Genomic DNA, 25186 nt, shown 5'->3' with positions numbered 1-25186 from the left:
TCATTCTTCATTATGTATGTTTCCAAAGCATCCAGATAAATTTCTGCTAAGATTCCCGAGGCCGGCGATCCCATTGCCAAACCATCTTGTTTATAAATGACATGTTATAAGTCGTAAAATTTACACTTTTTCAGTTAAAGTGAAGGTTAATATATTCATATTATTTCAGGTCCACATTGAACTGAGAATGAAATAATTGGTAACTTCATAAAGCACCGGCTTCTGAGTCCGCCTCTTTTCACGATCGCCACATTTCAACATTTTGAAGATTTCACAGAATAATTTTAATATGGTTTTAAAAGATTTTGAAGTGTCAAACAGTGTCAATGTCATTTAAGAAGATTGTTTAACCTTATTCTGCGACATTATGTTCACTACATGGCAATAGCCTGAGGACTTTATTGAATGGTTTTAATATGTTTCTACAAAAACATTTTTTAGAAAACGTCAAACAAAGTGAATGTTTTTAAGAAGATCATGATTTTATTATTAGTTTTGTTTAATTTTAATGATTTAAACCAAACTGCATCAGATTTTAGCAATCCGAAGTTTAATAATTGCAAGTGTTGGACAATATGGACTTGGAAATAGTATAATTATAATATGGTTTTTAAATCTTTATCATAGTTTTTATAATGTGTGTGACGTAGATAAACTTATATATGTTTGCCAATGTTTCCAGTGTATATCAGCTGATGATGACGCAATATAAAGCGTCGAAACTAGTCCTGATAAAATAAATATACATGTTGTAATTTCATCTTAACAACATTTTCAGTATTGAATAAGGTGGATACAAATTTTAATAAATTATAATCTTGGTTCAATACGGACGAATAATGAAATTTATATACTTAACACTTTCATATTGTCAAAACCAAGGAAGAGACTGAGACAGGTCAATGAAAGTAACAATTTTATTCTAGCCCATACCAGAAGACATAGCGCACTATAAACACTACATCTTGCCAGCAAAGGCATATATATATATATACCAGTATAGGATATATCTGAAGACCAGTAGTAACAGTTACCATAACTGATGACTTGCTGATGTAGAGCGACACCACTGAAGTCCAAATTCAATTGTCATATTACTTCCAATAACATGATCATTGATGTATTTGATTTGTTCTGTTGTTCCATGGCAGTATGAGACATTTAAAAATTCTTTTCATGTTTGATGTGACTGATATACAAATTAATTTGCAATATTCTTTAAATGACATGGTCATTACACCTCAGCTCTGGCTCAAATCCACTCAATTATTCAAAAATTAAAGAAAGGTATCAACGTTTTGATTGCTTTCTTCTCACTGTTTGTGTGACTATTGTCAAACTGTTTTTAATAGAAATGATCTTTGCACATCTCCATTCTAGTAATTATTACTCACATAATACAATTAGAGTCAACATATCACATGATTGTACAAGTGTACACCCCACAGACTGGATGCAGTGCTGATGACAAAGAAAAATTTCTTCAAGACTTTGATGGTGTATTTGATGAAGAAAATGTTACCATTATTGGAGACCTAAATGCACAAATTGGAGCAAACAGACAAGGCTATGAGGATATCATTAGGCCACATGGGTTTGGGAACAGAAATGCAGAAGGTGAACAACTGACTGATCTTTGTAGAAGAAATGGCATGATAATCAAGAACACCTCCTTCAAAAAATGGGAGAGCCACAAAATTACAAGTTATAGCTGGGATGGCAAACATAAATCTTTACATCATCACAAATAAAGGTCGGGGGGAATGGTTGATTGATGTCAAGGTCATTCCCAGTGAAAGTATGGACAACGATCACAGATTGCCGATCATGGACTTGGACCACATGACAAAAGAAATTCACAGGAAAACAAAGAAGAAATGAAAAACAAAGGCATGGAAATTAGAAAAGACTCAGTTCCAGGAAGAATATCAGAGTAGAATACAACAAAACCTACCACGGGGAGAAACAACAATAGTAGAGGAAGAGTGGAAAAATTTTAAAGATACATTTGTGGGAGAAGCTAAAGAACTCTGTGGGTTAACAGGATTGACCAAATAGGAAAAAAGAGACACCTTGGTGGAACGACAAAGTCAAAACAGCCATTAAAGCAAGAAACCAACCAAAAAAGATGCTAGATAAATAAAAACAAAAAAAACTATCCAAGACCATGTAAGCCAAGAAGTTAATAGACCACAGGAACTTTATAGAACAAAGAAACTCATAGTTATGAGGGTAGTAAGAGAAGAGAAGAGAAGAGAAGAGAAGAGAAGAGAAGAGAAGAGAAGAGAAGAGAAGAGAAGAGAAGAGAAGAGAAGAGAAGAGAAGAGAAGGAAAAAGCATGGAATGAGTTTGTGGATAAATTGAAATTAAACAGCAGAGGAAATAGGAAATGATTGCATAGGGTAGTCAAGAACAGAAGGTGTGAATAAGAGGATATAAAGACAATAGAAGGGGACAACAGAACCTTAGTGCGAGAAGAAGATGAAATCAGGAATGAATTTAAAACCTTTTTTGATAAACTCTTAAATGGAGTAATGAGCACTATATCAGACAGTGAGGATCCCCGTAGTAGTAACGAGGAAAGTCGAAGCACAGAACCCCCAATTACATGGCTGGAGATAGAAAAGTCCATGAAAAGTATGAGGAAAGGTGAAGCAGTTGGAGTGGATGAGTTTAAGTACAGATATGTTGCGAGCAGCAGGAACTTCAGCAGTCCAGTGGTTATATAGACTCCTTAACACAATATGGCAGGAAAACACTATCCCAGAAGACTGGAAGAAGGGTAAAATCGTACCTCTTTTCAAGAAGGGGTGTAGATGGAAATGCATCAAATACCGTGGAATTACTCTGCTCTTTCATGATCTAAAACTTCTCGAAAAAATCATAGAGAGTAGATTAAGAGAACTGTAGAACCTTTATTAGAAGAGGAACAAAATGGTTTTAGGCCTGGAAGAACAACTACAGACCTTATCTTTGCTGTCAGGATGTTAATGGAAAAGCACCAGAAAAAAAGGGAAACCACTTTTTCTACTATTCCTAGACATCGAAAAGGCTTATGATAGCGTACCAAGGGAGTATATCTGGAAATGCCTATAAGAGCTGGGAGTTCGTGACAGTCCTGTCGCAAAAGTGAAGATGAAGTATGATAAAACCAGAAGTTGTGTGCAAGTGGGTTGCAGGCTGTCCAAATGGTTTGAAACTAAGAGAGGAGTTCAGCAAGGCAGTGCTTTGTCACCCCTCTTATTTATCACTGTGATGGATGCCATAATAAAGGCTAAAAAAGGAAGGAGCAGCAGGACTTGCAAGCTTCCATCTTTGCAGACAATGTGGTGATCTGGGGTGAAACTGAAAATGATGTGGAGGAAAAGCTGCAGAAATGTAGTCAATAGTTTAAAAGGTATGATTTAAAATTCAACAGGCTAAGATGGTGGTGATGAAGTTACAGAGAGGAGATGACAAACTACAAATCAGAATAAATGACACCAAACTGGACAGTGTTCCAAAGTTTAAGTACTTGGGAAGTACAGTGTCAAAAGACAACCTTGCAAAGTATGAGGTGGACAGTTAAATTAACAAGGCAACTCAATTTTACCACCAAGTAAGACAACTGTTGTGGGATAAACAAGTACCATTAAAAGCAAAAATTACATTATGTAAATCATATTATACACTCATCCTCATGTATAGCTTGGAAACTACCACGTTAACGAGACAAGACAACTCAAAATTCCAAGCTGCAGAAATGAAGTTCCTATGCACCATGATACAGAAGACCAGGAAGGACAAGTTCAGGAATGAAAAAGTCTGAGTGGAGGTGGGAATAGGAGACTCCCTACTATAGAGGATTCAGAAAGCAAGACTGAAGTGGTTTGACCATGTAAGAAGGATGAGTGCAAGCAGGACTGCAAGAAGAGAGTATGAAAGAGAAGTAAAAGGAAAAAGAGTCCGGCCCCGCGGTATAGGGGGCAACATGTCTCCCTGTCACCTGGCGGCCCCGGGTTCGATTCCTGGCCGGGCCAGGGGGTTTTTAATTGTAAATGATTAATATCCCTGGCCTGGGGACTGGGTGTTTGTGTCATCCTTAACGTTCCTTTCCTCACATTCAACACTCTACACTTCCGCAATTCCACTTACACACAGGTTCATATCATATGGTGAAAGTAGTGGCAAAAGAACTATAGAGATCTACGCCATGAACAAATATCTTTTTTTTTTTTTAAGGAAAAAAACCAGTGGGCAGACCCAGATGAAAATGGACAGATCTGGTAAAGAAAGAGGAGAGAGGACAAGATTGGGAGAAGATTATGAGAGAACAGTGGTTCATGGACCGACAAAGATGGAGGAGGCTTGTACACCACACCCGGGCAACTGGAGATGGTCGATGATGATGATGATGATGATGATGATGATGATGATGATGATGATGATGATGATGATGATGATATATTTTCACATATACTCAGTTTTCTGTTAAGACATTTGATACTGCTGAAGATTGCTATTACTCTTCTTTAAAATCTAATTAACAGCTTATAATATTCCTTACATTTTGTATATTTGAAGTACAAATAACAAAACTTGCTAATAGTTGTACATCACTTCAATTAACTGATAGCAAATTGTAATATTACACAGTACTACAGAGTCCTGCACTCTAGTCTGTCAGCTCCTCACGAATTTCACATTCTGTTAAACATGCCATGATGTCAGAATGCAATATCTGTGCTGTGACAACACACAGTACATTTTTGTTCCTTTAGAGCACAGCAAGACAGTGTATGAAATTCCAACTGAATCTGAGGAAGAGCTCTACAGCAGCATATTCTCTACAATACAAGTCTGGGGTCTTTGAACATGTAGAAGCAGAACATGTACTGAAGCAGGAGGATATACTTTTGAACAGTTTTTGTAAACAGTTGCAGTAAAACTGACATGTAAGTTTCATTCTCAACTACCTTGAAATGTACTTCAACTATTTATTCCTAACATCATCATCATCATCATCATCATTTCCCTTCATCCAGCTGTAGCCGGGTAGGGGCAAATATGGTTCCTCTCCACTTTCTTCGGTCTTTCCACTACTCCTCCTCCAACACTGTGTCCCAGACCAAGTTTCTTTCTATAATAATGCATTGGATTGTGTCCTTACATCTCCTAACCTATGGTTATTAAATAAAATAGACTTACTTCTGTCTGTTCTACTATTCCTAGAAGTCTGAGTACTGAATTTTAATACACCCTATATTTGTACCATGTCATCTAATTTTGTTGGTGGTATTCTGTGGAGTCGTAGCATAAGACATGGCATTTTCTTTCAAACATAACTTGTATGTACACTATTTGTCTGACTTCTTGGCTGAATGATCAGCATTGAGGCCTTCGGTTCAGAGGGTGCCGGGTTCGATTCCTGGCCAGGTCAGGGATTTTAATTGCATCTGATTATTTCTTCTGGCTCAGGGACTAGGTGTTTGTGTTTATCATCTTCATATTCAGAAAACACTCAACACTACCAACCACCACCACCATCATCATTCACACCTGTCGTGTAGAGGTAGCATGCCTGTTTCTTATTCCAAGGCCATGAGTACGTGTTCTGGCCAGTTGAAGGATTTTAGTTCTGGACTGAGGAGTAGAACAGCATTCACTTGATAATTCTCTTAATCTCTAAGTTAAAGGGAAAAAGCACACAGTGATATGACAATGCTACTGACCTAGTATACACAGACGAACACTGGTTACTGTTCTTACAATGGTGTCGGGAAACTGACGACACTAATTCCAGATAGACCCCCACCCAAAAAACATATCCATATTAAAACCATCACATAAGGATTGGACTAAACCTTGGATAACATACACTGCCTGACAAAAAAATCTGAAGCACCCAGAAGAAATGGTCAGATATCAATACACGTACACACCATCGGCGGATATGTAAATGATTAGAGTTGCAATTGTCTGTGACAAGTAGAATAGCCACCAGACCACATTAGTGTTGTTCATGTTTAGTGTTGTTACCAATCCTGGTAAGGTATACAAGGGGTGTGAACAGCATCAGATGTTGACTGATCACTCTGAAGGACACGGAGATGCCATGTACTCATGTAAGACAGGATTATCAGCACCTGACAGAGTTTGAAAGGGGCCTATTTATGGGTCTCCATTAGGCTGGCTGGTCAAATCGTGCAATATCCAGATTAATAATAATTTATTTGCTTTACGTCCCACAAACTACTTTTACGGTTTTCGGAGACACCAAGGTACCAGAATTTCGTCCCGCAGGAGTTCTTTTACGTGCCATTAAATCTACTGACACAAGGTTGACATATTTGAGCAAATTTAAATACCACCAGACTGAGCCAGCATCGAACCTGCCAAGTTGGGGTCAGAAAATATCCAGATTTGTGGGGCATTTGGATGTAACATTAGCCTGATGTTGGACTGCATGGGAATATGAGAGCTAGGTTCCTATCGACCACGTCTGACCACCACAAGGGAGAATCACCGTATTGTACACCAAGTAGATTGTAAACCCTTCACATCTGCACCTACCATCCGAGAACAAGTAATGGACTCCCTGCAACATTCTGTGTCATCCCGCACAATAGGTTGGAGATCAGCAGTAGCTGGACTAGGGAATTACCATCCTGTGTATAGGCCATCATTAACACAACAACATAAACTGCTATGTTTGAAGTGATGCCATGACCAGGAAGCATGGACTGCTGATGAATGGTGTTGCATTGTGTTCAGCGATGAATTGCAGTTCTGCACTAGTGCAAATGACCATCATCTGTGAGTATGGCATTTCCTCATTATCTCCCCTTAAGACCAAAATATTACAGGAGTTCCAAAGGCACTTCGAAACTTTGCTGAACTGTTATGAAAATGTCACCCCATTAGACGACGAACCTTATGATTTTGGCAGCACAAATACCACTAATCTGACATGGTTGGAAGTAGAGACAGCAATATCTAAGCTGAAAAACAACACATCAACTGGATCAGATGAATTAAGTGTTGAGATGATCAAAGCACTAGGAGAGGTAAGGCAACAGTGGATGTACAGGGTACTAAATAGAATCTGGAAAGAGAATGTAATACTCAATGACTGGAAGCAAGGAGTCATCATCCCATTGTTGAAAAAAGGTGATAGAAAGAAATGTACCAACTACAGAGCTAAAACTCTGCTGTCACATGGCCTCAAAATCTACGAATCCATCCTTGAGAGTAGGATTAGAAAATATGTTGAACCTACACTTGAGGAGGAACAACATGGATTTAGACCTCATAGATCAACTATAGACCTCATTTTTTCCACCAGAATGCTCTATGAGAAGTATTGTGAGAAAGTAAAACACTTATAACTGTTTTTCTGGACATCGAGAAAGCATATGACCATGTACCACGCAGGCATACATGGGAATGTTTGAGACATAAGAAAGTGCCCGATGACATCATAGCATGAGTACAATGATTATATGATGAAACCAAGTGTTGTGTCCAGGTCCAGGATGGAAGGTCAAGGTTGGTTTGAAATGAAGAGTAGAGTCCAGCAAGGAAGTTGTCTTTCACCATTTCTCTTCATAATCATAATGGATGAAGTTTTGAAAGCGGTTAAGAGAAAGAATCCAACAACTAATGCCCTGGCCGATGCTGATGATGTAATGGTATGGGGTGAGACAGAAGCGGAAGTACAAACTAGACTAGATCTCTGGCATGAAGCTTTTACAACCTTCGGTCTCAAAATCAGAAAAACAAAGACAGTTGGCTTGGTGATGAGTAGAAACTCTCCAACTGTTCATCTAAGAATTGGAGATGAGGAGATGGATATTGTAGACAATTTCCAGTATTTAGGTAGTGTTCTGTCATCAGACAATACCATACATCAAGAGATTAGTAACAGAATACAGAAAGCTTCCAAATTCTATCACGCTGTACGTCAAATACTTTGGGATGAAACATTTCCGTTAGTTTCCAAGATCAGCTTGGACAAAATATATCTAGTACCTATACTGACGTATGGCCTAGAAGCAGCAACACTTACTGGACCAACAAAGAGTCGTCTTCAGGCAACAGAAATGAAGTTTCTCCGTTCTTGTCTACAAAAAACAAAAATGGATAAAATAAGGAATGTGGATATCTAACAACAGCTTGGATTGGAAAGAAGCTTGCTGGAGACTCTAGAAGTGAAGAGATTGCAATGGTATGGTCACATGAAAAGAATGAACCCTCACAGGACTCCTCGAACATACTCTGACCACAATGTTCCTGGGAAGAGAACAAGAGGAAGACCTTGTGATGTTTGGGAAAAACAGATAATGAAGGACCTTGAAATTAGAGATGCGAACTGGTGTCGCATTTATGAGCAGCATCTGTGGATGGATAGAACAAACTGGAGGAGGCTCATACACAACCGCATCCGGCTTGCTGGAGCGAAGAAATGATGATGATGATGATGATGATGATGATGATTCGAATATCATTAACTCTTAACACATACAGAAGCATCCTGTTTGCTGATTCAGCCAGTTTTACTTTCTTTCTTCTGTAAGCCCCATTATTATTCATAGCAACCCATCAAATTCCATTTCATTCACCAAATTATTTCCAAGGATTCCCTCACCTGTCAAAGTGAAGTGGTACTCTGTTACTCCCATAGGTCCAAGACTTGCTTAAAATGTTCTGAGCTCGGTAAATTCTGTGAAGCAGGATACTAGCCTGTTTACACAGTCCCAGTGGGGATCTAGCCTCTAACAGGTCAGAGACCACCATTGGATTGAATAATCTTAGCTGCCTGAGCAGAAGAAGGGCCATGACTCAGAATATGTCCGAGATGCTCACTCCCATTCCACAGCAACTGGCATCCTGACTCTCAGCACCACTTACTAGGCTACTTAACCACTGCCCATGGTTCATAAACTAGGATGTGACTACAGTAACCCAGAAAAGAAGGGAAAATAAACTGAAAAAGCTGCAAATGAAACTGAATAAACAAGAAAATGTGAAAATAAACTACAGGTACTTACTCCTCACTAGCCCCTGAGCCTGTGCTAGACTGAATACTGAGTCCTGACTGCTGTGGAGCCGCTGTGGACCTCAAGACATTTATTGAACATTCTATCTTTGGAGTGTATTTCTCTTCTATTTTAATGTGTGTCAGATGACAAAGATAGTGTTTCACTTTTATATTGTGTTCACACACACATATATACAGTGTCAGTTAGACAATGGTGGACTATGATAACTTTTAAAATTTAATTTTAATGGAACATATATAAGCACATTTTCATCATTGGAATTTATATAGCAAATTATTGTCGTAGAATATGTCCCAAATAGGGACAAAACATGTCCTGTAAAAATTTTAATGTGATTGTGTAGTTTTAGTAATTTGATAAATCATAATTTATATTGAAAAGGTGGAATTATACATCTCTGAAAGAGTGATCATTCAGCTTCAATATGGATCACAGGCAATCTCGATTATTATTCTCCATAAGGTAAAAAGTGCATAAAACATAAAAGATAAGAAATTATTGCATATTTTACACAACTTTTAAAATGTACAGTTCTTCCAGACAACCAATATTAACGAATAAATTTAGCATTTCCTGTTTAGATCCCTTTAATACTGTTACACCACTGTACACTAATGAAATAATATACTGTATAGCCTAGTGTAGTCTCCAGATATTCCTGAACTTTCTGTGAAGCCATTTTCCCGTGATGCTCAGACAAACATCCAGACAGACAGGGAGACGATAATGGAAATGAACATATTTTTGCATTTTGTGTACCTAATCTGAGAAAAGTACAAAGTATGAGAACATTATTTATATACTGTAGATAATACTTTTTTGAGTTACATGTAACAGGTTTAAATGTAATTTTCATTTATGCACAACATATTTTTGATCTTAAGTTTGAGGAGTACATATCCCATTCTTGCTCTCAGAATGTAGCATGCATGTTATTGCATGGTGCAACGGAACTAACTGAAAGAGAAGTCACACTACTACAATAGCGGTGCTGGTACACAAAGGGAGGGAGACAAAATGCTGAAATGTGTCTTGTCACTAACAGTACGCTATATAATGTGGGAATAAAATGTATTCATTTACATGTAAACACAGATGATTGATCAGTATGTCTACAGCAGCCATGAATGACAGAAAATGAAAATGTATCTCTCCAGAAGAAAAAGCGAGATTTATTCGAGAGGTGGATGACAGCCCGTAAAAATCAAAAGTAGATATTATGACTAGTCTTAGGATCAAGTATGCTATGTTATGTACAATAATTAGCAAGAAAGAACTAATTTTAGAAGAACTTTTTAAAAGTGTCAGTGAAAAAAGAAAGGTCCATTAATAAGTTAGAGTTATGAACTTACATTTAAAATCTTCATTAAAGTGAAAATTTTCTAAACTTTTATTTTTCATTAAGAATAATTATTTTGAACACAAACTTAATTATAAGTAGTTCAAATTATTTCCCTTGAATTACACATAAACCAATTTCTGCTATAAAAAAAGGATAGCTTTCAAATATTAGTAACGTGAACCTTTTGAATAATCATGACTACTACTAATTCAGCAGAATTGTCAGTCAGTCAGTCAGTAGAATTTTCTGGCACATTCACTCCACTAAACTTTCCTTCCACTTTCTAGCACACCATTATAAATTGTTAACTTTCACAAGACTTAATCCACAATATTACTAAACATAGTCAAACTATAGGCACCATTGTAAAGCTGGAAGAGAAGATAAAATCACTGAACAAGGAAGTGAAAGACCACATCATATCAATAACATGACCTAAAAATGGAAATATTTAAATGTTATGAGTGAGCAAAGTGAAGTGGAACAACAGTATTGGACAACCGGTGATGAGGAACAAATGACGGAGAGGGACATGGTTATAATCAAACTATCAGATAAGCTCTGTTCTACAGAAAGAATACATATATCATCTTGGCAGCTTTAAAAGCAGGAAATTATACAATGACAGTTAATCTACTGACAATTATCACTTATCAAAGGCAGCAGATTAGAAACAGGAAATGGTGTTAGTTGTAGAGTGTGCACGTGCTTGTATCCAAAGAGAGACAGCATGGAGACGACACCAATGTTCTTACACTATCCTCAACCACAATAAATGTACAGTAGAAGTCCGCTATAGCGAGTACAGCATACAGCGAGAACTCCAGTATAATGACAGCTTTTTTCTTTCCCTTGAAAATTCCAATACTAAACTATATATTATCCTTCAGTTACAGCGAGAACCTATCACTGATGCATCCGTTATTATGAGCGATTATGCGTGCATAATTTTAAATTTTTTTCCATTATCAATATTTATGCACTCCAGCGATTATGTTGAATGTGATCAATCATCTTCGGTATAGAGTTTTCGCTATGTGAACTAGTGAACACTCTCATCGACATACGAACTCGAAGGCGATATCGGAGTCAATTACTAATACTCGTCGACTGGTGTTCTATAAGCATAATTCGAAATGAAAGAGAACATGTTTCTGTAATAAATGCATTAATAATGTGGCTAACAGCAGTAGTTAACTTGTTAGAAATAAGACTGCAATAAACAATCACTTAATTTTAAAACTACTGTATGTACTGAAATTAAGCAAGGATGTGATACATCTTAAAATAGGGTGCAGAATGGATGACTAATTTCGGAGGTTAGTTTATTCAGTAAAAACTCATTAGGCGTTTTAGCAGGGGACAAGGAAAGATAATGTTTTAAACGAGAAAACATACTACTGAATACACGAATACAAACTAGCCAATACGAATATGGTTTTTTCTAACATGCGAGCATTTTACATTGTGTATGCATGGGTACAGTGAAAGATATAGGCTACCTACCATTTCTAAAGATGCGATCAAAGTGTTGAAAGGCGTGAAAAAGACTAGAGAACAAATATGGAAACCTTTTCTATTGGGGCTTATTAAAGAAAAATAGTGTATTAAAAGGTGTGCAAAACACCTAACAACACACATAAAAACATTTGCAGTGGGGCCCCATAAAAGTATCAGCGCATTATTGCAGATCACACACTTTATAAAACAAATGTCAACTGAAGCCTTATCTTTTGGATGATATTTTCCGGTCACACTTTTCGACCATGAATTTGGAGGTTAAACTCAGCCATGTGCAAGACAAATGACTTTAACCGTCATCTTGAATGCGACAACACTTCGATCGACTCGAGTTGAAACTCGAAGGTGCGAGTTTCAACATACGCGCCACAGTTGAAAGATGTAGATGCCTGTCCACTTCCTGGATTTTGTCTTCATTAGTAAGCAATTTCACAAATTTTTTAGTATCTATAACGGAGCTACCAAAAGACAAATATGCACCACGCTAGTCAACTTTACACGATTATGTTCCTAATCCTTACGTAGTCTATCCATGCAACAAATATTTGGTACCCTTCACTGTGTCACTCAACAGAGAATAAATTTCTAACTTCAGAATGGAATGCGAAATATGAACACAAACAGGCTTACTGGGTTATTCAGCAATATCAATGAAAACTGGAAAGCAAAACTGAACTTTCTTGAGGTTAATGGCTTGCTTCCCGAAGCTATAATTTACTCTCTAAATTTCCAGAATTCAAGGCCATTTCCCCTTTTACGTAATTTTCTCTGACCTGGCTCCTGTGGCAAGGGCTCTAATCTGTGTTGGAATTAACATTCCTTTCACAAGGGATGACAATGAACAATTTCAGGGCTGGGAAAAATGTGATCGTACCGAGAGGTGATAATGAAAATTTGTGATGTGATAAGCGAGGTGCGGTATGTTTAAATAGATTTAATATGACATCAATCATGACTTCAAATTTATGACGTGCTAAGCAAGAAATCATCTTAATGAGGAACGCACTATGAGGTTTCACTGTATTTTCTCGCGTCTGGTTAAATTTCGGAAAGGCTATTTCCGAGTAATTTATAGTGAAAATGTTATCATTACTCTACTGGTGCTTGAAATATGCTTTCATAATACATATGAGGTTAAGTTAAGTTAGGTGACTCTGTTTGAATAAGAAAACTGAAATGTTTGCCACGGAAGCCACTGGAGTAATACTACTCAAATTTTTCAGAATGAAATTGAACATACGCGTTCACGTTGTCTCGGAATTAGAAAACTGCCTTAGTATGGAAATTAGTGCAAACTCAAGTTTCGAAAAAACGGATTGCCATTCCATAACTATTTTAATGTGTGTGGATTTTCCCCCCAACTTTCACAAAAATCGGATATAACGACAATCCGCTATAGCAAGTAAATTTTTCGCTGTTATGAATTCTCACTATAACAGACTTTTACTGTATATTTATTCTCAAGTACAGAACTGATATATAGCTCCACCTTGGCCATCTCCTCTCCAATTCTAACCCCTCCTCTATAACCTCCAGAGAGCATTCCAATGGAGCATGTTATACTTGAAGGATGGTTAACTAGTTTTACTTTCTCTTAAGTCAATGATCACCATCACTATCATGCTTTACATGCTTTTCAATTCTCATCTCACACACAAACTTTTGAAAAAACAATGTTATACAGTAAACTCCTGAATATTTGAGTGCGGGTTATCTGGCTTGAAGGTTATTCATGCAATCTATAAAAACAAAAAGAATACTGTTATATACATTATTTTTTCCCTGGTTTTGAATACGGAAGACTCAGCTGCTAAGCTGGTGACATATTTTGGAATAGGAAACAAACTGCCTGTGGCTTTAAGTAAAGGAAAGCAAAGCAGCAGGATTTTGTATGGAACAGTGATAGTAGTGGTGGACCATCAATTTTTTTTTTTTTTTTTTTTTTTAGCAGAATCATGGGTTCCATGAACTTACCATGCAGGAGAAAGGCTGAGTCCACTGTTGCAGTGGGAGATTTTTTCGCACTGAATTTCAAGAGTGTGCAAGAGAAAAACTTTGCGTTTACTTATTATGTTCTTTATCAAATTTTCATTGAACTGGATTATTCATGTTTCTTGATTTATCACTAATATTTTCCTGTTCATGAGCTTGAATAACAAGGAGTTACTGTATAGCTGACTCCTACAAAGTCTCTGCCTATTGCAGGCCTACGCTTCTTTCGTTAATCGTTCTTGTCTTCTATTCTCCAGCTCAGTAGATAAAAAGTACTGTGGTAACTATCAAACACTATTTCTCATGGTTAAAAATCTATCTACAGATTTGTATGTATAGCACAACTAAATGACAGCCACTTTAGCACATAATGCAAACACTTACCTGAAGCTCACTGAAACGAGTATCAATTGTTCCTGTGTACAGAAACTGGAGGCACTGCTGCATAGCCTGAGGGGTGACGAGTTTGGTGAGAGTTATGATGGTCTGTACAGTGCTACTCGATCGACCTCTGCTGCCATCCTGACCCTCACACTGAAATCATGTAATGTGACAAAACATAAGCAAAACATAACAGAACACTCACCATATTACAATGCAGAGTATAGCAAGGATACAACATTGTAATGGGAAGAGGCGTAAACAAGAGAATAGCTACATAAGAGATAATAAACAGACTGAAAACAAACCAAGAGTATGGAGAAAAGCAGACTCTCTACATTTTTTGAGATCGAGGGAAGATGAAAAATGACCCGCTACCAGTACCAAAGTTTGAGAGTAGACAGGATAAGCTAAACTTTCCCAGAAATGTTCTAGAAATATTTTTTTTAAATTTGAAACTAGCTGATGTACCCGTGCTTCGCTATGGAATTTTCAGGAAGACTGGCTTTGTGGTTTTCCCAACTGAAGTCAACATAGATCATTACAATGACGTCAGTAGGAATGTAGCAATTAAAAGCAGTGCTATCATATAAAATACTCGATCAAATGAAAAACCACACATTTTCTCACTTTTAACGAACAGTACTACACTGCCGATCTAACAGTGCAAAGTTCCAGTGCTTGAATGGCCAGGAAGCAGACAGCCGCAAACACTGCTCTGTCATTATTCCGTTAAATGTGCTCACTGCTCATTCTAATCAGTGCCTAAGAGTAGGGATTGAATAGCTGGAATAGTAGTAACAGAAAAGGTATGAACCAGAGGAAAGGAATGGCATGCTAAAGAAGAGAGAGATCTAACTCCCCAGTTACTTCCCGCTAATATTCAAGAGATGAGTGGCAGCAGAAGATATAAAGCACATCACAACAAACAATGGGCAATGTAATGTTATTGTTGATCAATTTTATGAGCTTTCTATATTGTAGGCCTTCACATTTAGTTTTCTTTCGACTCTATGATATTAGGGCCTCTTACAAAATTATATATAGCGTAGACTTTAGTTCCTTATTCCCCGACATTGATCAGAAATGTAATACTATATAACTTTACATAACTCTATATAACTTATGTAGTATGTATCGATAGGACCACTAATAACATAAATACTTGAGAATTAAATTTTAGGCCTTCCCCTAAACTACCATTTATCTCAGTGTGAATAAAATTATTTATGGACTAGATTGTAGCGACTTATTCCCCAACTTTACATACCAATTTTCATCAAGTTCTCTTCAGCTGTTTTCTTGATATGCATGCAGGAAAGCTCTACCTAGCAAGCGAACAGTGGTTTGTTGTTGCCGAACTGCCAGGGTATGCTGAGCGAACTCAGCTTTTCCTGTTAACCCGATCAAGTGGGGTGCACCTATACATTCTATCCATGTGCCTGGCTACAATAATTTTAGGCTGGCTTTCCGCAGTGAGATTTGTTCTCCAGAATAAAAGATGGTGTGTTTTATTACTATTTCACAAAATATCAATTTAATGTTAGATAAAGCTTCAAATATGTGCCTTGGATGTTATGTATCACTTCTGTAGACCTAAATATGATTTAGATTACGTCTAATATGCACAGTTAAAAGTAACCATCCACCAAGCTGGTGTATTTGAGACTGAGCCACGATCGAATCCTGGGAGCAAGATGTACAACTCCATCTGTATTTTCTTCCCGAGTCATACCAGTTTTTATGAGAAGAATTTTGGATTTCCTTTTGATTATTTGAATGCTGTCTTTATTACACATGACGGTCTTCCCGGTTTATGCAGTACAAAACAAAACAAACTGCTGGAAAACTTAACATTCCTCAGAAGGTAAACCACGACTGTTCTTATGTGTTTTTTCTTAATTTAATTTAATTAAGCTGTTTCTTTTTCAGGTATTTTCTAAATTGTATTCATTCATAAATTAGTTTTGCAACACTAAACAACCTAACAGTTAGCTTTATTTTTCTTTCATGTAACACTGAAAGATTTTAATTAAATTCTCTTGATGGTGTATTAACAAATTTAGTACCTGCCAGTCAGCCAGCCATTTGAATGAACCTGTACTTTCTGTATTATGCCCACTACAAACATTAATCATTAATCCTAAAAAGTGTTTCAGTCAGTTCAGGAACATTTAATGAAGAACCTTGACCTGCCAAGGCAACTGCAACCCAGCCAAATGGCCTTCTGAGATTGTAATGTCATGTGGTCAGCGTGGCTACATCCTGAGTCATATTGCTTGGCTTTCTTGACTGACCCTGCCAACTCTCGTGTCACACAGCTTGTAATTTGAGACCTCATGAAAGGCTGCAGTGCCATACTAATTACCTGACTTGGGAACATGTTTGTTTGTTCATTCGCATATGTACTCAAAATTTCATTAACACTTTGACTGGTCAACCTTGTAATAGCCATGAATGGTGGAACATATGAGTAGGCCTAGTAAATGAAATGATGTGTATGCACTTAATTTTCCTTCATTTCTGGAGGCAATAATTTGTCTTGACTGTCACTTTCCAAATCGTTTAATTCATGGATAAGTTCATCCCCAGAATCTTCATTATAAAGCATATAGAATTTTCAATATTCTTAACTGCTCAGTGCAAGAGCAGTCATAGTATGTGTCATTTACCAGTGCAAGAGGAGGCCACTACTCACTGTGAGTTAGGAGAAGAAAATGTGCGATACTGGAAATGCTGTAACTCAGTAATTTCATCACATATGTACACACATTTTGGCACAATGCAAAACACTCTTTCTCATTTGTTGGGCCAAGTACCTCATGAAGTACCTCCCTTTGAACTATGTACCTACAACAGATGGTAACTTCATGCACAGGCTGTATGTTGGGTACTACTACAGCACTCCACATCTAAAAATCGTCTTATGTTCTTTTATGTACAGTATCTTCTTAGTTACTATTTGGTTACCTTATACTAACTGATTAATTCAAGTAGTAGTAGTAGTAGTAGTAGTAGTAGTAGTAGTAGTAGTAGTAGTAGTAGTAGTAGTAGTAGTAGTAGTAGTAGTAGTAGTAGTAGTAGTAGTAGTAGTAGTAGTAGTAGTAGTAGTAGTAGTAGTAGTAGTAGTAGTAGTAGTAGTAGTAGTAGTAGTAGTAGTAGTAGTAGTAGTAGTAGTAGTAGTAGTAGTAGTAGTAGTAGTAGTAGTAGTAGTAGTAGTAGTAGTAGTAGTAGTAGTAGTAGTAGTAGTAGTAGTAGTAGTAGTAGTAGTAGTAGTAGTAGTAGTAGTAGTAGTAGTAGTAGTAGTAGTAGTAGTAGTAGTAGTAGTAGTAGTAGTAGTAGTAGTAGTAGTAGTAGTAGTAGTAGTAGTAGTAGTAGTAGTAGTAGTAGTAGTAGTAGTAGTAGTAGTAGTAGTAGTAGTAGTAGTAGTAGTAGTAGTAGTAGTAGTAGTAGTAGTAGTAGTAGTAGTAGTAGTAGTAGTAGTAGTAGTAGTAGTAGTAGTAGTAGTAGTAGTAGTAGTAGTAGTAGTAGTAGTAGTAGTAGTAGTAGTAGTAGTAGTAGTAGTAGTAGTAGTAGTAGTAGTAGTAGTAGTAGTAGTAGTAGTAGTAGTAGTAGTAGTAGTAGTAGTAGTAGTAGTAGTAGTAGTAGTAGTTTGTTACAGCCAAAGGGATCTCTCGTCCTACTTCTAAATATCTTGAAATAAATACCGGTATATTTTAATTTCATCTGGGAACATTTGCTTTATACCTTACCTGACAAGGCACTCATGCTATTGGGTTAAATATTGGGTCGAATGTATGACAGCCAGTCTTCAGGCTAATGTTCTGTATGTTTTGTCTAAGACAACCTAAGTTTAGAATAAGCAGAATTTATTTAATTTTTATTTAATACTACTAAATAGTTCTTTAAAAAATTATTAAATCAGAATAAATAAAATGATATTCACATAAGAGAACATTGCAAACTATCAAAAGTTGTATGTTACACAAGAGTTCTTTGACACTCCTTACTTCCTCTCCAACTCCAACTCATAATAATAATATCACAGTACCACACCACCTAGGCAACTTGCACATCAATTTAATAATTCGATTCTTCCCAATAAACATATCAGAATTCTGAGAATTAGGATACTGTCATGTAGACACGAGAGATCTTTTACATGCTAACATAAAATTGCATAGTGAGCTATGGATATTTCAAACAACCTGGGCCAGGACTGAATCCATGTCCACTGAGCTCGATAGCTGCAGTCACTTAGGTGCGGCCAGTATCCAGTATTCGGGAGATAGTAGGTTCGAACCCCACTGTCGGCAGCCCTGAAAATGGTTTTCTGTGGTTTCCCCTTTTTAACACCAGGCAAATGCTGGGGCTGTACCTTAATTAAGGTCATGGCTCCTTCCTTCCCACTCCTAGCCGTTTCCTGTCCCATCTTCATTAATTAATTTCATTATGTTCCGTATTGATATCTACCATATATCATAGAAAGAAAAGAAAGATCTACCTGATCAATACTTATTTATTAAATTTCTTAATAACAGAACTGGTTTCGACTCCTCACAAAGTCATCTTCAGCTGTCTTTGTATCTATACGCATTGCGTTTTGCCTGGTTGGCAATAACATCTTGATTAATTAATTTCATTATGAATATTGATGAATATTGAATTTTCACGACCGCATTGTAATCGAAACAGACTTTCAACATATTAGGTCGTGATATGTACATGTAGTACGTGTTGAAGAGATGTTAAGTACAGAACAAAAATGGCCAGCCGGACACCAGTGGGATCCGAACCCACAACCTACCGATTTCGCGTCGGTTGCTCTACCAATTGAGCTATGGTGGCCTACGCCATCTTTGTTCTGTTTGAAAGGATCTGAGCTAAAGGTCAGGCACTGCTGCTAGCACACTGTAGAGTGCATTTAAGTCGCCCGTTGTGGGGCATGTCAATGAATATTGAATTTTCACGACCGCATTGTAATCGAAACAGACTTTCAACGTATTAGGTCGTGTTACGTACATGTAGTACGTGTTGAAGAGATATTAAGTACAGAACAAAAATGGCCAGCCGGACACCAGTGGGATCCGAACCCACAACCTCCCGATTTCGCGTCGGTTGCTCTACCAATTGAGCTATGGTGGCCTACGCCATCTTTGTTCTGTTTGAAAGGATCTGAGCTACAGGTCTGGCACTGCTGCTAGCACACTGTAGAGTGCATTTAAGTCGCCCGTTATGGGGCATGTCAATGAATATTGAATTTTCACGACCGCATTGTAATCGAAACAGACTTTCAACGTATTAGGTCGTGTTACGTAGGCCACCATAGCTCAATTGGTAGAGCAACCGACGCAAAATCGGGAGGTTGTGGGTTCAGATCCCACTGGCGTCCGGCTGGCCATTTTTGTTCTGTACTTAACATCTCTTCAACACGTACTACATGTACGTAACACAACCTAATACGTTGAAAGTCTGTTTCGATTAATTTCATTATGTTCCATATTGATATCTACCATATATCATAGAAAGAAAAGAAAGATCCACCTGATCAATACTTATTTATTAAATTTCTTAATAACAGAACCGGTTTCGACTCCTCACAAAGTCATCTTCAGCTGTCTTTGTATCTATACGCATTGCGTTTTGCCTGGTTGGCAATAACATCTTGATTAATTAATTTCATTATGTTCCGTATTGATATCTACCATATATCATAGAAAGATCCACCTGATCAATACTTATTTATTAAATTTCTTAGAACCGGTTTAGACTCCTCACAAAGTCATCTTCTGTTATTAAGAAATTTCATAAATAAGTATTGTTCAGGTGGATCTTTCTTTTCTTCCTGTCCCATCGTCGCCATAAGACCTATCTGTGTCAGTGCGATGTAAAGCAACTAGCAAAAAAAAAAAAAAAAAAAATCCATGTCCTTGGGATAAGAGGCTACTTTGATAATCAGTACCAGTTCTCTAACTGACTGAGATGCAACGTTTACGTTCTCTAAATGTGCATCTTTTGTACCCTTTTCCAAGTAAGTTGCCCTTCCTCTCTACCGTACTTTCTTTATCCAGCTTGTTTTATTCTGGCTTTCTTCACTAAGTAATCTCTCAATATCAAACAAAGCAACAAAGCTGGTCAACTCACCAAGATTTAATTCTTGATTTAGCCTTCTAACCAACAAAAAGCATTACATCAATTGTCCATATGCTACTTTTAGAAACTGTTTAATCAATATTAAACTTCCAAGTCCTATAATGGTATATGGTATATGTTTAGAGATGAATCAACTATATTAGTTTAATGTTTCAATATTTCACTTTCTTCCCCAGCATCAGTATCTGTTGAAATATCAAGAAGAAAATTTCACCAAATGCATTCAATTATTTGCACTAGAACACAGTATCTTATGGTGGTAAGATAACCCCTTTTCACAAAAAGAAGTACTTAGGGATTAAAATTAAAAATTAAAAACAACAACTTTATCATCATGAAAGCAGATGAGGGTAACAACAATCATAATGAAAAAAGATGAGTACATAGAAAGAAAACAATAGAATTCATTGACAACAACAAAATTCAAGCACTACAATGCAACCCTACAAATAAATTTAAAAGCGAAATAAAACAAGCTATCAATGAAACAGACTATATTTTCACAAAACAAGAAAAAGAAAGCCTCACCATCAAAAATCCCAAACTCCCCACACTAAGAGCCCTCTGCAAAATACACAAACAATGGTGTCCCATTAGACAAGCATTTGATAGGGTGGATCATGGGAGACTACTGGCAAAAATGAGTGCAATTGGACTACACAAAAGAGTGACTGAATGGGTTGCTATGTTTCTAGAAAATAGATCTCAGAGAGTTAGAGTAGGTGAAGTTTTGTCTGACCCTGTAATAGTTGAGAGGGAAGTTCCTCAGGGCAGTGTTATCAGACCTTTATGTTTTCTTATATATATAAATGATATGAGTAAAGGAGTGGAATCGGAGGTAAGGCTTTTGCGGATGATGTTATTCTCTATAGAGTGATAAATAAGTTACAAGATTGTGAGCAACTGCAACGTGATCTCGAAAATGTTGTGAGATGGACAGCAGGCAATGGTATGTTGATAAACGGGGTTAAAAGTCAGGTTGTGAGTTTCACAAATAGGAAAAGTCCTCTCAGTTTTAATTACTGCGTTGATGGGGTGAAAGTTCCTTTTGGGGATCATTGAAAGTATCTAGGTGTTAATATAAGGAAAGATCTTCATTGGGGTAATCACATAAATGGGATTGTAAATAAAGGGTACCGATCTCTGCACATGGTTATGAGGGTGTTTAGGGGTTGTAGTAAGGATGTAAAGGAGAGGGCATATAAGTCTCTGGTAAGACCCCAACTAGAGTATGGTTCCAGTGTATGGGACCCTCACCAGGATTACCTGATTCAAGAACTGGAAAAAATCCAAAGAAAAGCAGCTTGATTTGTTCTGAGTGATTTCCGACAAAAGAGTAGCGTTACAAAAATGTTGCAATGTTTGGGTTGGGAAGAATTGAGAGAAAGAAGAAGAGCTGCTCGACTAAGTGGTATGTTCCGAGCTGTCAGCGGAGAGATGGCGTGGAATGACATTAGTAGACAAATAAGTTTGAAAGGCGTTTATAAAAGTAGGAAAGATCACAATATGAAGAAAAAGTTGGAATTCAAGAGGACAAACTGGGGCAAATATTAATTTATAGGAAGGGGAGTTAGGGATTGGAGTAACTTACCAAGGGAGATGTTCAATAAATTTCCAATTTCTTTGAAATCATTTCGGAAAAGGCTAGGAAAGCAACAGATAGGGAATCTGCAACCTGGGCGACTGCCCTAAATGCAGATCAGTATTGATTAATTGACCTATAGGAGCTAAGTTACAATTTAAGCAAACAACTCAATCTAATTCTAAAAGAGAAAATTTCACTTAAAGAAGACAGATCAATTAAAAACAGCCTAGTACTAAATAAACTTAAAATAACAGAGAGCACACGCATGATATCCTTTGACATCACTAACATGTACACCAACACACCAATAGATGAATCCATTAAAATTATATGAAAATCTTCTTCAAGAAAACACTGTATATAAGAAACCAAAGAACAATGCTACACCAAGATTGCTTTACATTCAGTGACAAAATCTATTGCCAAAAAGAAGGGTTAGCCATGGGCTCACCATTATCAGGTATAATAGCAAACATTTTTCTCAATAACTTCGAAAACATCTTCTTAATGGTCCAGCATTCAAAAGGAATCTTACACTGGAGCAGATACATAGATGATGTCGTATGCATATACGATAATGACATCACTAATGCACACCAATTATTAAACACACTAAATTCTTTATACAAGTCCATCAGGTTCACAATGGAACCAGAAACTAACAAAATAGCAGGACTGAATACAATGATACACAGAGCTATTCCATACCAATGAGCACAACAGATTTCAATGAAGAGATACAAATCATTAAACAAATCACGAAAGAAAACAACCACCCTCCGGGCAGAGTAGATAAACTATTAAATAAACATAAGAAAAATCCCCGGGAAACCACCACACACGACAAAGAAAAATACATGTTTCTCAACTACGTTAACAAGAACACATACAAAGTAGCTAATATTTTCAAGAAACAAGGTTTAAAAGTAGACTTTAGAATGAACAACACACTACAGAGACACATCAGCAAGAGCAACCTAAAAAAAAAAAACTTTCTCAAAGTCAGGAGTCTATGAACTCAAGTGCCAAGAATCTAACTGCAATGCCACATATATAAGTCAAATGAAATGTAATTTCCACACAAGATACAAAGAACACAAAAACACGATCAGATATAATCGGCATTCAGCCTTCGGGGAGCACATGTACCACTGTTCACACCATTTCACAGACATCAACACAGATCTAAAAATTTTACACATCGAAAATAAAAGTAAATCTTTTAATATAAAGTAAGCAATCAAAATTTACATTGCAAAAAATGCTAATGTAACCAACTTAAATGACCATACACACTTAAAAATTTCCCTCCCTCTTTGCTCTACTTGCATAACAACTGGACAACACTTACTCATTAAATTCACTTTTATCATAATAATAACATATAATAAATATTCTCTATTTCAATTCCTTACTTTATTTACCTAAAATCATTAACTTGCATTTATCCATATTACATAAAAGTGCATTATAACATGAAGTAGGTTAATAACCTTCTCTCCCATCTCCAGCCCCCTCGTGTGTGCTTCTACAATTGTAGGGGGCTAACCCTGGTTACCCTCTTCAATTGACGATCCTCTTCGTGGTGAGGGGGACTAGTAGCTCCTTTCTTGCGATGCCGAATGGAGCCCTATTGGGTAACCGTTCGGTATACAAGGAGGAGGAAGCTAAAGCACCGCCCAACCCTAAGGTGTAATGCGACCTGTGCCGATGGGATGCATGGCACATGGGAGATGTGTCTTGAACGGAGCCTTCGAGATACTTGGCGCCCTCTCGAAGTAAGTAGCCTTACCCAGGTATGCGGGGCTCTGCCTGGGCGGACATATATTTCCCTAGCTACTCGTGGGACTTGAATGAATACGGTAGCCATCAATAAACCGGAGAGCTCTTCTGGGGCCTCCGAGAGAAACACTACATCAACAACCGAAGGGGACTCTTCGGAGATACCCTCGGATAGTTCATCTTCGACAGTTAGAGGGCTCACTCAAGAGGTGGGCAATCTACAGATCTAGAAGAAGAAGAAGAAACAGCGCTCTGGCGCTGAGAAGGGGAAATATAAGAAGGCCTTAAAAGCCCGAGAGCAGGCCAAAGAGGGCTTAACTCCAGGAGCTGAAGGGCCTTCTAATACCACGACAGTAACAACTGTGGGGGGATCCAATGGGCACAAGAGGCAGGACCCTGAAAAGGGCTCTGCTTCTAGGGCACAGAGGACCCCACCCACCAAGATGCCAGCGGGGAAACGACTTCTGTCGGGGGCAACCCCAGAAGAAGACCTGCAGACCCGCAAAAAACCCAAGGTGGAATATGCCAGGATAGCTAAAGCTGGGATCAGGATGGCCATAGTACCTGTAGGATATCCTGACCAGCAGCTAACCGAGAAACAGGTGGAAGCTGTGGAAGAGGCTATCACCAATCTGATAGATGAGCTTCTGGAGCAGGGGCCTATTAAGCCTCAGTTCCTGGATTGCTATCTGTCGAGAGGTGTGGCCGTCATTATAGCAGAAAATGACGAGACTGTAGCATGGCTTTCCAGTCTTGTTACAGGTATACAACCGTGGGAAGGAGCTAGGCTCACAATTGTGGGCATGGATAAACTTCTCTCCTACAAGAGAGTCATGGTCTGGATACCAGGACAACCAAAGGACAATAATGTCCTTTTGGGAAGAATGGCACGCCAGAACATGGCTTAAATCCCACCAGCTGGAGGGTCTATGACCGCAAGGAGGAGAAGAGAGGTGTCCGACTTGTGGTCAGCATGGACTCCAGAGACATGGAGAAAGTGGTGGGGATCTTCTGCGGGGTGCATGTGGCTACCTTCACCTTGGTGGAGGGCAAGCGTGACAAGCAGAGGACCAACCCCACCACAGACAATACCGAGACCAACAGGGGCGAAGAGCGGGAGCCCGGACAGGAACCTGGGCCAGCCAAGCCTCAAGACTCATCGCGGGAGACGGGCCAGCACGTTCCGGAGACCGCATAAGGTAAAGTATTGCATGAAGGTAAGAATGATTACTTTCATACAAGCAAATATACAACATTGTATAGCGGCCTCTAGGGTACTTATTAGAAGTATCCAGAAGGGCAGGTTTTCGGTCGTCCTGATACAAGAACCCTGGCTTAGACAGGGGCATATCATGGGACTAAAATGTGCAGGTTTCACTTTATTCAGTG

The 25186-nt window shown here is 37.9% G+C and overlaps 1 protein-coding gene and 2 non-coding genes across 11 annotated transcripts in view; 1 reads left to right on the top strand and 2 right to left on the bottom strand.

Annotated features, from left to right (window-relative positions):
* RhoBTB (Rho-related BTB domain containing) overlaps nucleotides 1-25186 on the bottom strand; it is a 591168-nt gene that overhangs the window by 53679 nt on the left and 512303 nt on the right. For all 9 annotated transcript variants that reach the window (XM_067156992.2, XM_067156979.2, XM_067156998.2 and 6 more), the window contains one exon: nucleotides 14281-14430. In XM_067156992.2, the coding sequence (XP_067013093.1) occupies nucleotides 14281-14430 (150 nt within the window). The remainder of the gene's footprint in view (nucleotides 1-14280; nucleotides 14431-25186) is intronic.
* TRNAS-CGA (transfer RNA serine (anticodon CGA)) lies at nucleotides 19049-19125 on the bottom strand. The gene has a single exon. It is a non-coding gene; the product is annotated as a tRNA-Ser (tRNA).
* On the top strand, nucleotides 19597-19673 carry TRNAL-CAA (transfer RNA leucine (anticodon CAA)). The gene has a single exon. It is a non-coding gene; the product is annotated as a tRNA-Leu (tRNA).

The sequence above is a fragment of the Anabrus simplex genome, chromosome 1 (assembly GCF_040414725.1).
Source record: "Anabrus simplex isolate iqAnaSimp1 chromosome 1, ASM4041472v1, whole genome shotgun sequence".
NCBI classification, from domain to species: Eukaryota; Metazoa; Arthropoda; class Insecta; order Orthoptera; family Tettigoniidae; genus Anabrus; species Anabrus simplex.
This window is presented reverse-complemented; position numbering and strand designations above follow the sequence as displayed.